General features: G+C 53.8%; 2 protein-coding genes across 6 annotated transcripts in view; one reads left to right on the forward strand and one right to left on the reverse strand.

Annotated features, from left to right (window-relative positions):
- TRMT1 (tRNA methyltransferase 1) overlaps positions 1–12,795 on the reverse strand; it is a 13,545-nt gene continuing 750 nt past the window's right edge. Inside the window, exons 2-18 of one of the 5 annotated variants that reach the window (XM_034946200.3) lie at positions 12,060–12,519; positions 11,553–11,838; positions 11,404–11,459; positions 11,033–11,175; positions 10,686–10,873; positions 8,300–8,415; positions 8,109–8,221; positions 5,243–5,391; positions 5,000–5,086; positions 4,854–4,923; positions 4,635–4,769; positions 4,466–4,551; positions 2,844–2,952; positions 2,667–2,743; positions 581–700; positions 361–490; positions 1–175 (exon numbers count right to left, since the gene is read on the reverse strand). In XM_034946200.3, coding sequence (XP_034802091.3) covers positions 29–175; positions 361–490; positions 581–700; positions 2,667–2,743; positions 2,844–2,952; positions 4,466–4,551; positions 4,635–4,769; positions 4,854–4,923; positions 5,000–5,086; positions 5,243–5,391; positions 8,109–8,221; positions 8,300–8,415; positions 10,686–10,873; positions 11,033–11,175; positions 11,404–11,459; positions 11,553–11,806 — 1,980 coding nt within the window. In that variant the 5' untranslated portion in view covers positions 11,807–11,838; positions 12,060–12,519 and the 3' untranslated portion in view covers positions 1–28. Of the gene's footprint in view, positions 176–360; positions 491–580; positions 701–2,666; positions 2,744–2,843; positions 2,953–4,465; positions 4,552–4,634; positions 4,770–4,853; positions 4,924–4,999; positions 5,087–5,242; positions 5,392–8,108; positions 8,222–8,299; positions 8,420–10,685; positions 10,874–11,032; positions 11,176–11,403; positions 11,460–11,542; positions 11,839–12,059; positions 12,520–12,795 lie in introns of those variants that run through there. The other 4 variants (XM_063599930.1, XM_034946202.3, XM_063599931.1 and 1 more) reach the window with 4 other exon arrangements.
- Positions 12,205–12,795, forward strand: part of NACC1 (nucleus accumbens associated 1) — a 25,821-nt gene continuing 25,230 nt past the window's right edge. Inside the window, exon 1 of the mRNA XM_034946205.3 lies at positions 12,205–12,342. The gene's annotated coding sequence lies outside the window, so the exon portion shown is untranslated. The remainder of the gene's footprint in view (positions 12,343–12,795) is intronic.

Raw genomic sequence — 12,795 nt, forward strand, 5'->3', positions numbered from 1 at the left:
GAAGGTGACGTGACATCTCTTTATTGGTTCAGTCTATGCCTGGCCCAGCGGCAGCCCCAGGTCCAGGGGGGCTCTGGTTGGAGGACTCTGGACAGTCAGGGGCAGCATCAGCAGAAACCCTGGGTGTCGGGGGGCTGTGGGAGTAGCAGCACTGGTCCCCGCGTTGACAGGTGCCCTGGTGGGAAGATGGTGGGTGTGAACCCCTGCCCGGAGCTCAGCAGCCCCTGATGGGATCCTTTCCTGGGATGGGAAGCCCACTCCCAAACACTTGCCTGGCCCCAGCTCCCTCAATTCTCTCCCTGTTGCCCAAAGGGGAGACTCATGTGTCCTGCAGTGGGGGAAAGGGAGGAGGGACCTCACCTCCTTAAACCTCTTGCAAGGAAATGTCTTGAGCCGGGCAGCCCGCTGGGCCACATCTTCCGGCGGCTCCTTCCGCTTGTTCTGAAGCAGCCTGCGTCTCTCCTCCATAGCTTCGTCGGCCGCCTTGCCCCTGTGCGAGGGGAGGAGTAGGTGGGACCCCATCTGCCCTTTACCCCTTCTTTCCCTGGCTGAGCCCCACCCCCACCTTACCACCACTCACCCTGGCCGGGCACGAGGCCGGGGACCCCAGTTGGCCTCCGGGTTAGCCTGGAAGCGCTTGAGTCCTCGCTGTCGGGAGCTGGGGTTGGCATCTTCCCGGATGGTGAAGTTGGCCTGCAGCCTAGGGAAGCAGGGGTGGGGCGCTGGGGCTGGGGGAAGCTGCCACACGAGTGTGTCCCCACTCCCCACAGGGCCTGTCCGCCTCCACAACACAGCACGAGGTGTCTGCTCATGTCAGGATTCTCTCATTCATCTAATAAACATTTTTGGTTTTTTTTAAAGAGATGGGGTCTCGGCCAGGCACGGTGGCTCATGCCTGTAAATCCCAGCACTTTGGGAGGCTGAGGCGGGTGGATCACCTGAGGTCAGGAGTTCGAGACCAGCCTGGCCAACATGGTGAAACCCCATCTCCACTAAAAATACAAAAATTAGCCAGGCGTGGTGCCGGGTGCCTGTGATACCAGCTACTCGGGACGCTGAGGCAGGAGAATCGCTTGAACCTGGGAGGCGGAGGTTGCAGTGAGCTGAAATCGCACCACTGCACTCCAGCCTGGGCAAGAGAGTGAGCCTCTGTCTAAAAAAAAATAAAATAAAGATACAGGGTCTCACTCTGCTGCCCAGGCTGGAGTGCAGTGGTGCGATCGCCATCAAAGCTGCAGTCTGGAACTCCTGGGCTTGAGCAATCCTCCTGCCTCCGCCTCAAGCTCCTGAGTAGCTCGGACGACAGGCAGGTACCACCATGCCCAGCTAATTTTTTTAGTTTTGTGGTAGAGATGGAGTCTTAATTACTGTGTTGCCCAGGCTGGTTTCAAATTCCTGGGCTCAAGCGATCTTCCCGCCTTGGCCCCCAAAGCACTGGGATTATAGGAATGAGCCACCATGCCTAGCCTTAATAAACATTTTTATTTAACGACTGTGTGCCTGCATTGTTCTCAGTGCTGGGAATAGACAGTGAACAAAATGGACAAAAAGTTACCCCTGGTATGCTGGTAATGCTAATTTTCTTTTCTTTTGGGATGGAGTCTCACTCTGTCGCCCAGGCTGGAGTGCAGTGGTGCGATCTCGGCTCACTACAAACTCTGCCTCAGGTTCAAGCGATTCACCTGCCTCAGCCTCCCGAGTAGCTGGGACTACAGGCATGTGCCACCACACCTGGCTAATTTTTTTTTTTTTTTTTTTGTATTTTTAGTAGAGACAGGGGTTCGTCATGTTGGCCAGGCTGGTCTTGAACTCCTGACCTCAGGTGATTTGCCTGTCTTGGCCTCCCAAAGTGCTGGGATTACAGGTATGAGCCACTACGCCCAGCCCAGTCAGCAGATTTAGTTATTTTTATTTTTATTTATTTATTTATTTTTTTTTTGAGACGGAGTCTTGCTCTGTCACCCAGGCTGGAGTGCAGTGGTGCGATCTTGGCTCACTGCAAGCTCTGCCCCCCGGGGTTCACGCCATTCTCCTGTCTCAGCCTCCCAAGTAGCTGGGACTACAGGCACCTGCCACCATGCCTGGCTAATTTTTTTTTTTTTGTATTTTTAGTAGAGACAGGGTTTCGCTGTGTTAGCCAGGATGGTCTCAATCTCCTGATCTCGTGATCCGCCTGCCTCGGCCTCCCAAAGTGCTGGGACTACAGGCATGAGCCACCGCACCCAGCTATTTTTTTATTCTTTTTGAGATGGAGTCTCGCTCTGTCGCCCAGGCTGGAGTGCAATGGCGCGATCTAGACTCACCGCAACCTCTGCCTCCCAGGTTCAAGCGATTCTCCTGTCTCAGCCTCCTGAGTAGCTGGGATTACAGGCACCCACCACCACACCATGCCCAGCTAATTTTTGTATTTTTAGTAGAGATTGGGTTCCACCATGTTGGCCAGGCTGGTCTTGAACTCCTGACCTCAGGTGATCCACCTGCCTCAGCCTCCCAAAGTGCTGGGATTACAGGCGTGAGCCACCTACCCAGCCCCAGTCAGCAGATTTTGAATCTCACTTGAAGAATGGGCACGAGTCTGTGTGGGGCAGCATCTGTGTTGTCTGCACACACATGTGCTTCCATGTCTGTGGGCAGCCCTGGCCGCTCCTGCATGTGCTTGCCCCTACCTGGGCTCCACACTGAGAATGCGGAATGCTGGGCTAGTCTCTGATAGTCGCTCCCGTTTCACCGGACATTCCTTCTCCTGGGGGCAGAGGTCAGAGGTTAGGGAATACTAGGCCCAAGGGACCTCCAGGTGACCACCACCTGCCCTCGCACCTGCATGAGGTCGGCCCTGCCCTCACCCAGCAACGCATGATGTCCCAGAGGGCAGAGGCAGGGGCATCCGTCTTCACAGCGTTCTTACAGGCGTGGGAGAGTGAGACCCGGAAGTCAGCGTGGAGGAGGGCCGACCTGGGGAACAGCAGGGATTATGAGGGAGATGCCGGACTCCTTGACCCCAAAGCCCAAGCTGACCAGTGTGGGTAAGACTACCTTCGGCAAGGGCTCATGGTTACAGAATTCATTTCTTTTCTTTTCTTTTCTTTTTTGAGATGGAGTCTCACTCTGTCGCTCAGGCTGGAGTGCAGTGGCGCAATCTTGGCTCACCACAGCCTCCGCCTCCTGGGTTTAAGCGATTCTCCTGCCTCAGCCTCCCGAGTAGCTGGGACTATAGGCATGTGCCACCACGCCCAGCTAATTTTTGTATTTTTAGTAGAGACAGGGTTTCACCATGTTGGCCAGGATGGTCTCGATCTCTTAACCTTGTGATCCGCCCGCCTCAGCCTCCCAAAGTGCTGGGATTACAGGACTGAGCCACCGTGCCTGGCCTTCTTATTTATTATTATTTTTTTTTTTGAGGTGGAGTCTCACTCTGTCGCTCAGGCTGGTGTGCAATGATGCAATCTTGGCTCACTGCAGCCTCTGCCTCTCAGGTTCAACCAATTCTCCTGTCTCAGCCTCCTGAGTAGCTGAGATTACAGGGATGTGCCACGACGCCTGGCTAATATTTTGGTATTTTTAGTAGCGATGGGGTTTCGCCATGTTGACCGGGCTGGTCTCGAACTCCTGGCCTCAAGTGATTCGCCCGCCTCAGCCTCCCAAAGTGCTGGGATTACAGGCATGAGCCACCACACTTGGCCTTTTTCTTTTTCTAATTATTATTATTATATTTTAAATGGAGTCTCGCTCTGTTGCCCAGGTTGATGTGCAGTGGCGCAATCTTGGCTCACCACCGCCTCCTCCTCCTCCCAGGTTCCAGTGATTCTCGTGCCTCAGCCTCCCAAGTAGCTGGGACTACAGGCATGTGCCACCACACCCAGCTAATTTTTGTATTTTTAGTAGAGACAGGGTTTAACCATTTTGACCATGCTGGTCTTGAACTCCTGACCTCAAGTGATCTGCCCACCTCAGCCTCCCAAAGTGCTGGGAATATAGGCATGAGCCAATAAGCCTGGCCTAATTTTTTTTTTTTTTTTTAAAGAGACAGGGTCTCATTTTGTCACCCAGGCTGGAGTGGCATGATCATAGCTCACTTTAGCATCAAACTCCTGGCCCAAATGATCCTCCCACCTCAGCCTCCTGAGTAGTTAGGACTATAGGCATGTATCACCATGCCAGGCTAATGGGTGTGTGTGTGTGTGTGTGTGGGTGTGTGTGTATACATACGTATGTATGTGTGTGTATATGTATGTGTGTGTACATATATATTTATTTATTTGTTAGAGATAGGGTCTTACTACGTTGCCCAGGTTGGCCTCAAGTGATCTTCCTGCCTCAGCCTCCCAAGGTACTGGGATTACAGGAATGAGACACTGCACCGGGTTCTCCCCACCCCCTCGCAAGTTCTATGCATGAGAATCCCTGGACTTGCCCCAGGCCACCCTGTGGTCTGGGACAGGCTCCTCCCGACCCCAGGGGCTCTTACCGCAACTGCAGGAGGCTTGGTGTGTTGCAGTGGATGGTGCTGCTCAGCTGGTCCAGGGTGTAGTACAGAGGCACGTCCGGGAGCTCCTGCGATGGGGGACAGGATGGGCATGAGTGGAGATGGACGGGCACAGGTGGAGCCCCCTTCCCCGTCACAGCCCGGCTCTCACCTCAGTGATGACGCTCAAGACCCCTCGGATCCGCTCCGAGGTGTGGAAGCGGCCGGGGTTAGCGCTCACAGCCTCCAGGACACGGCCCACAAAATCCAGGTCATGGATGGGCTCTGCCCACATGGGGCCGCCAAGCTGGGGGCACACCGGGGACAGGTGAGCAGGGACCATGACCTTCAAGACCCTCTTGCTCCTTTGCCTCCCCTGGCCTAGCCCTACCTGGTGTCGTTGCCCACAGTGTTCACACTCGGGGGTCACAGGGGGACCACAGGCTGCAGAGAACTTGACCCTAAACAGAGAGGGGTGGTTGGTAGGGAGGGAGGAAAACCCTGGGACTCCCCTTCTCCTCCTTCCTCCCTGCTCACCGGCCGCTGGGGACTCCTGATGCTTTGCCGAGACGCTGAAGGTGGAAGGCCCCGCAGCCCACACACTGGAACACCAGCGCCTGCTTGCTGTGGGGGGTACCAGTGGCCATGAGTTCCCAGCGTGACCACGACACCCCAACTCCTCCCTTAGACTGGCTCTGTCCCTTAAGAAGCCCCAGATCCCCCAGGGCAAGGTCCTGTCTCCTCTCTCAATCCACCACCACTCTCTGTCCCCGGGCTGACCTGGCTGAGGCCTTGACCTTGGCCTGGCCGGTGAAGACACGGACAAAAACACGCACGTAGAAGTCAGCGCTGATGCTGAGCAGCGGCACCACGAAGCGCTGGTAGCAGTTGGCGCGGAGGTCCAGGCTGTGCAGGACGATTCTCAGGGCCTGGGGGTGGGGGGTGGGTGTCAGCCTCCCCTCCACTATCCACCCACCCCACCAGGAGCCCTATGTGGTACTCACAAGTACAGGCTCAGGGCCAGCTCCGTGGGATCCAAGCCCACCCCCGAAAGTCCTGGCTGTGGGACCCTCAACAAGTGAGTATCCCCTCTCTGTGCCTCAGTTTCTTCATCTGCAAAATCACAACAGTCCCTGTCTGTGGCACTGCTGGGGGCACTAAATGAGTGAGGAAAGCATAGATCCAACCTATTCTGACCAGCATTATCGGTGTGCCATGTGGCATGTACTGAGGACCCACGTTCCAGCCCCCAAGGGCTCTGTGGGCAGGAAGTGGGAATACTAGGTGCTGTAGAACTGCTGGGGCCTGGGCCGGGCGTGGTGGCTCATGCCTGTAATCCCAGCACTTTGGGAGGCTGGTCAGGAGTTTGAGACCAGCCTGGCTAACATGATGAAATCCCCGTCTCTACTAAAAATACAAAAAATTAGCTGGGTGTGGTGGCGGGCGCCTGTAATCCCAGCTACTCGGGATGCCGAGGCAGGAGAATCACTTGAACCTGGGAGGCGAAGGTTGCAGTTAGCTGAGATCTCCCCACTGCACTCCAGCCTGGGCAACAAGAGTGAAACTCCATCTCAAAAAAGAAAAAAAAGCAAAACGGCCAGGGCTTTCCTGCTAGTGTGAGACTCTGATATGGGAAAGGAGACAGCATTTCCCGGGCTGACTTCATGACAGGATCCTTTAGGAACAAGGGCAAGAGCCCTCTGTGGACCACACTGGAGTGCAGTGGCACTATCAAAGCTCACAATAACTTTGAACTCCTAGGCTCAAGTGATCCTCCTGCCTCAGCCTCCAGAGTAGCTGGGACCACAGGCATCCACCACCACACCTAGGTAATTTTTAGGGTTTTTTTGTAGAGATGGGGTCCTCGCTATGTTGCCCAGGTTCCTGACCTCAAGTGATCCTCCCACCTTGGCCTCCGAAAGTGCTAGGATTACAGGCATGAGCCGCTGCACTTCGCCACTCAGCCTTCTTGAATCCTGATCAGACACTCAATAGGGTCAGACCATTTTTTTTTTTTTTTTTTTTTTTGAGACAGAGTTTTGCTCTTGTTGCCCAGGCTGGAGTGCAATGGTGCCATCTCGGCTCACCGCAACCTCCACCTCCCGGGTTCAAGTGATTCTCCTGCCTCAGCCTCCCGAATAGCTGGGATTACAAGCACCCACCACCACGCCCAGCTAATTTTTTTTTTTTTTTTTTTTTTGTATTTTTAGTAGAGACGGGGTTTCACCATGTTGGCCAGGGTGCTCTTGAACACCTGACCTCAGGTGATCCGCCCACCTCGGCCTCCCAGAGTGCTGGGATTACAGGCGTGAGCCACCGCGCCTGGCCTATTTTTTTTTCTTTTTTTTGAGACAGAGTCTTGCTCTGTCGCCCAGGCTGGAGTGCAGTGGCACAGTCTCAGCTCACTGCAAGCTCCGCCTCCTGGGTTCACGCCATTCTCCTGCCTCAGCCTCCTGAGTAGCTGGGACTACAGGCGCCCGCCACCACGCCCGGCTAATTTTTTTTGTATTTTTAGTAGAGACGGGGTTTCACTGTGTTAGCCAGGATGGTCCCGATCTCCTGACCTCGTGATCTACCTGCCTCGGCCTCCCAAAGTGCTGGGATTACAGGCATGAGCCACCGCACCCAGCCCTTTTTTTTTTTTTTTTTTTTTTTGAGACAGAGTCTCGCTCTGTCGCCCAGGCTGGAGTGCAGTGGCCAGATCTCGGCTCACTGCAAGCTCTGCCTTCAAGGTTCACGCCATTCTCCTGCCTCCGCCTCCCGAACAGCTGGGACTACAGGTGCCCGCTACCACGCCTGACTAAGTTTTTGTATGTTTAGTGGAGATCGGATTTCACCATGTTAGCCAGGATGGTCTCCATCTCCTGACCTCATGATCCGCCCACCTCGACTTCCCAAAGTGCTGGGATTACAGGCGTAAGCTACCACGCCCGGCCTATTTTTTTTCTTTTTAAGACGGTCTCCCTCTGTTGCCCAGGCTGGCGTGCAGCGGAGTGATCTTGGCTCACTGCAACCTCGCCTCCTGGGTTCAAGTGATTCTCCTGCCTCAGCCTCCTGAGTAGCCGGGATTACAGGTAACTGCCACCATGCCTGGCTAATTTTTGTATTTTTAGTAGAGATGGGGTTTTACCATGTTGGCCAGCTGGTCTCAAAGTCCTGACCTCAGGTGACCCACCTGCCTAGGCCTCCCAAAGTGCTGGGATTACAGGTGTGAGCCACTGTGCCCGGCCTTCAGACCATCATTGTGCCCATTTTACAGATGCAAAAAAACCCGAGGACCAGAAAGGTGAAGTCACTTGCCCAGAGCCACCAGCAAAGCTAGGATTTAAACCCAGTCCTGGAAAAACCACCTTTAAAAAAAAAATTTTTTTTTGAAAAGTTGTTCTAATACAGAAAACTAAAATAATGTGGCCATGCACTCCTGTCCTGGCCAAAGCCACTGTCCCCAAATGACCACGATTATCAGCCATGCTCTTAGGAACTATGTGGGTTGAAGACACGCCTGTCGTTAACAGCCTGGGATGCATCTGGCCATCAGCCTGGAGGAAGCTGAGCAGGTCTGAGGAGGGGGAAAGTGTATTGGGAAGGGACTCAGACAACCACCTGTCCCCCAGTCTCCCTGGCTGGCTGGCAGAGGGCCCCTCACCATCTCGTGGCAGGCCCGGCTCTTGAGGGCCATGGCCCCGTACTTGCTGTAGCATGTCTCCCCGCTGTTCCCCGCCAACACCGCCATGTCTGTGCAGGTCACACACAGCAACCCTGCAGAGAGGGGCTGGGCAGTGAGAACCCTCCAACACCCCAAGCCCTGCTCCCACCCCAGTGCCATCCCCGCCTCACCTCCTTCACTCACAGCCTGCACAGCTGCATCCAGGAAGGTGGCTGGGCTGCCATAGGGGTCCAGATCGATGACGTCAAACCTCTCCGACACCCTCTGGTGCTGGTACATCAGCATCCTGGGTGCAAAGAGGGCCAGGTCCTCAGCCTCCCACGCCAGGTACCTTCTCTGTCCCCTACACATATTAACTCGTACAGCACAGTGGTTTGGGTCTGAACTCCGGGGCCAGATTCCCAAGTTCAAGTCCTGGCTCAGTCATTTATTTATTTATTTATTTTATTTTTGAGTCGGAGTCTTGCTCTGTCAGCCAGCTGGAGTGCAGTGTTGTGATCTCGGCTCCCTGCAACCTCCGCTTCCCCAGTTCAAGCAATTCTCGCGCCTCAGCCTCCCAAGTAGAGTAGCTGGGACTACAGACATGTGCCACCACGCCCAGCTAATTTTTGTATTTTTAGTAGAGATGGGGTTTCAACATGTTGGCCAGGCTGGTCTCAAACTCCTGACCTCAAGTGATCCATCCACCTCGGCCTCCCAAAGTGCTGAGATTACAAGTGTGAGCCACTGCACTGGCCTTGGTCATTTATTAAACTGCACAATTTTCCTACTTAGGAAAAGCACCATGTGGAACTCAGTCCACACATCTAAAACAACAACAATACTGATATAAGACATATCTGCCTGACACCATTTCAAGCAGTTTATAGATGTATTAACACATTTTTTTTTCCCTTTCTTTGGAGACAGAGTCTCGCTCTGTCACCCAGGCTGGAGTGCAGTGGTGGGTTCTCGGCGCACTGCAACTTCCACCTCCTGGGTTCAAGCGATTCTCCTGCCTCAGCTTCCCAAGTAGCTGGGATTACAGGCACGTGCCACCATGCCTGGCTAATTTTTATATTTTTAGTAGAGACGGGGTTTTACCATGTTGGCCAGGCTGGTCTCGAACTCCTGACCTCAAGTGATCTGCCCACCTCGGCCTTCCAAAGTGCTGGGATTACAGGGGTGAGCCACTGCATCTGACCTCATTTTAAAATTTTTGTAGAGACGGGTTTCACTGTGTTGCCTAGGCTGGTCTTGAAATCCTGGCCTCAAGCGATCCTCCTGCCTTGGCCTCTCAAAATGCTCGATTACAGGCATGAGTCACCATGCCCAGCTAATTACTTTTCATTGTCTGTGATTACTATTTGGATTTTAGTAAGGTCAGAAAAGTAAAAACTTTTTTCTCTGTAAAAGGTCAGAAGGTATTTTAGGCTTTGTGAGTCATATGTGGTCCCTACTGCATATTCTTCTTTTTTAACCTTTAAAAATGTAAAAAACATTCTTGGGTTGTGGGCCATTGATAAACTAGGCTAGGCCGGGCGCAGTGGCTCACGTCTGTAATCCCAGCACTTTGGAAGGCCGAGGCGGGCAGATCACTTGAGGTCAGGAGTTTGAGACTAGCCTGGCCAACATGGCAAAACCCTGTCTCTACTAAAAATATAAAAATTAGCCTGGCATAGCCAGGCGCAGTGGCTCATGCCTATAATCCCACCACTTTAGGAGGCCGAGGTGGGCAGATCACGAGGTCAGGAAATCGAGACCATCCTGGCCACCATGGTGAAACCCCATCTCTACTATAAATACAGGTGGGTGTGGTAGCAGATGTCTGTAGTCCCAGCTACTCAGTCGGGAGGCTGAGGCAGGAGAATCACTTGAACCTGGGAGGCGGAGGTTGCAGTGAGCCAAGATCACGCTAGTGCACTCTAGCCTGGGCAACAGAGCGAGACTCCGTGTCAAAAAATAAATAAATAAATAAAAATAAAAATTAGCCAGGCGTGGTGGCACGTGCCTGTAATCCCAGCTACTCGGGAGGCTGAGGCAGGGGAATGGCTTGAACCCGGGAGGCGGAGGTTGCAATGAGCTGAGATCGTGCCACTGCACTCCAGCCTGGGCAACAAGGGCGAGACTACATCTCAAAAAACAAACAAACAAGCAAACAAACAAACAAAAAAAGGCTGTGAGCTCCACAGGCTATAGTTTGCCAACTCTTGCGAAGGTCACCAATTTTGCATGTTTTGTTTCCTGATGCATTTCCAGTTCTGAAAACGGTGCCTGACACATAGCAGACACTGGATATACTATGGCTCATTTGAATGAATAAAAGGAGTGTAAGAAGTTAAAACAGAGACCAGGATGCTACTTATTTCTGGCACAGAGTATGGATCATACCATAATTATCTATTACTCATCACAGCAACCCCTGTAAAACTAATTTTCTCAGTTGACAGACAAGGAAACTGGGGCTCAAAGAGGCTAAGTCACTCACTCAAGGTCACAGAGTGAGAATATGACAGAGCCAGAATTTGACCCCAGGCAGGCTTGTCCCAGAGCTAGGCTGTGATGCCCAGAACCTACCGGGCATCTGCTTGGCTCGGCTGTACCAGGTGGGCCACGTCATTGAGCTGGACATTCCGGCGTATGAGATCCACAGCCCGGGTGGAGGCATCGTTTGCAACCACAGATCTGAGCCCAGGCACCTCTAGGGCAAATCGAATGGAACGTAGGCCTGAAGCTGCCAGGCCTTCCAGCACATGCAGGCCTTCCTGTTGGAGTAAGCAGAAAACCTCCCTCATATCTCCACCTCCATCCTCTTCTGGGCCCCAAGGAGCCCCCACCACCCACCTCCTATAGCTCTCCCCCTCCAGGAGCCCTCTGTCTCCCGCTAAATTCCAGGGCTGCCAGCTCCTATGCTCAGGCCCCACCTCACAGATCTCCCCCACGGCCGCTGTGCGAGGTTGGTCTCCTGAGGCCAGGTTTTCACTCTCTTTCAGTTCAACCTTTTCCTCCTCTTGCTCTGACAAGTCCACGACCACTTTTTGCGTGTCCTTCTCTCCTGGCACCTTGACTGCAGCCACCCAGAGGCACAAGTCAGAGAATAACAAGGTCCCCTCTGAGAAACCTCCCCTTAATCTCCAAAATATCGTCCCTGAAATCCCTGGGGAAAGGCTGAAGGAGCAGAACCCAGGGCCTGCTATGTGGCTGAAGCCCCTCTGGATTTGGGCGGCAGAAGAGCCCAGGCAGGGAGATAAACTTGTGTGACCCCCGCCCACCAGAAGCCTGGACCTCCACTCACTCTGGATTCCTTTGGCCCCAAGCTGAATGCGAGCAAACTCGGTGATCACAGCACATCTGGTGGGAGACAGAGGACTAGCTCATACCCCGCCCCCGCCATCCACACTGACCCACTAGCCGATGCCAGGCTAACGTCTGACCCCTGCTCACGTCAGGTCCCGATTGAATTCCTGCACCGGGTTATAAAAGACCTCGTTGGCACTGGGAAAGGCGATTTTGGCAGCCCCCTCGGTGACTGTCGTCTCCTGGACTTCACGTGGGCGTTCTTCTCCATAGGGCCCGGTGCCGTTCTCCATCGCTGCTGTATTCGGCAGCCCTGGGGACTGCCACTCGAAAAACCGGGCTCTAGAGAGCACCCGGGCGGAGCGGAAAGTGAGGCTTAGCCACAGAGACGATCCTTGCATGAGACATCCGCTGGCGCCTCCGCCCGCCAAGCCTGGTTCGGGGGGCGGGGAAGGGCACAGAGAGGGTCAGAGAGCCGCATTCCGGGCCCGGGGATGTCCTACATATCTATGAGGTAGGGACTAGGAAAACCTGCGGCCTCGGTAAGCTGATATCCCCTCGTTTTGGGGATGACTGGTCCCTGTGGAGCCGATGCCCTCGTGCAGGCCCGCCCCGAGTCCGAATCCCTCCCCGCGCTGCCTAGCCCGTCCTCACCTGCTCTCGTAGCCACAGAAAACCGAATTAGTCAAGGTGCACGTTTCCCGAATTAGGACCTGGGCGCCGCCATGTTGGCACAGTGGGTGGGCGAATCACATGATAGTGGTTGGCCAGTCAATGAGGAAACGTACGGTGGGCGGCCGGGATCAAAATGAAAGCCATAAAGGAAGCGCGCTGATCGTGCTGTTCCGGGGGTGTTAATCACAGTGGATCCCCTGGGAGAGGACACGTCCCTAGTCCCATTTCACAGATGAGGAAGTTGTGGCTCAGAAAAGGGGCGGTAAGCGGAGAAACCCAACACTTATTGGTCCTCTTCTGTGTTCTGGGTGCTATATACACATTATTTCAGAGCACCCTGCAGGAATGACTCAGGCTCTGGAGTTGGATTTACCGGGTTTGAATCTCAGTCCCATCACATGCTCTGGGCAGGTTACTCCCGCGGCTTCACTTTTCTTACCTATTAAATGAGAATCGTGGTTTCTCAGATAGAGCAAAGATTAAATGACAGATTCCTGGAAAGTGTGCAAAGAACCACTCTAACATTGTAAGCGCTCGGTAAAGTTCTAACCAGTGTATGAAGGCAGGACAGCGAAGTGGTCCCGGCTACCTGGGTCCCAGTCTCAGCTCGCCCTGCGACTTGTTAACTCTGAACTTAAGTTACCGCTTTTGCAAAATGGGCAGAACTTTTTTTACCATTTGTTACTGGGTTGTAGTGAGAAGTAAACGAGTTAGT

This window comes from Pan paniscus, chromosome 20 (assembly GCF_029289425.2).
Source record: "Pan paniscus chromosome 20, NHGRI_mPanPan1-v2.0_pri, whole genome shotgun sequence".
NCBI classification, from domain to species: Eukaryota; Metazoa; Chordata; class Mammalia; order Primates; family Hominidae; genus Pan; species Pan paniscus.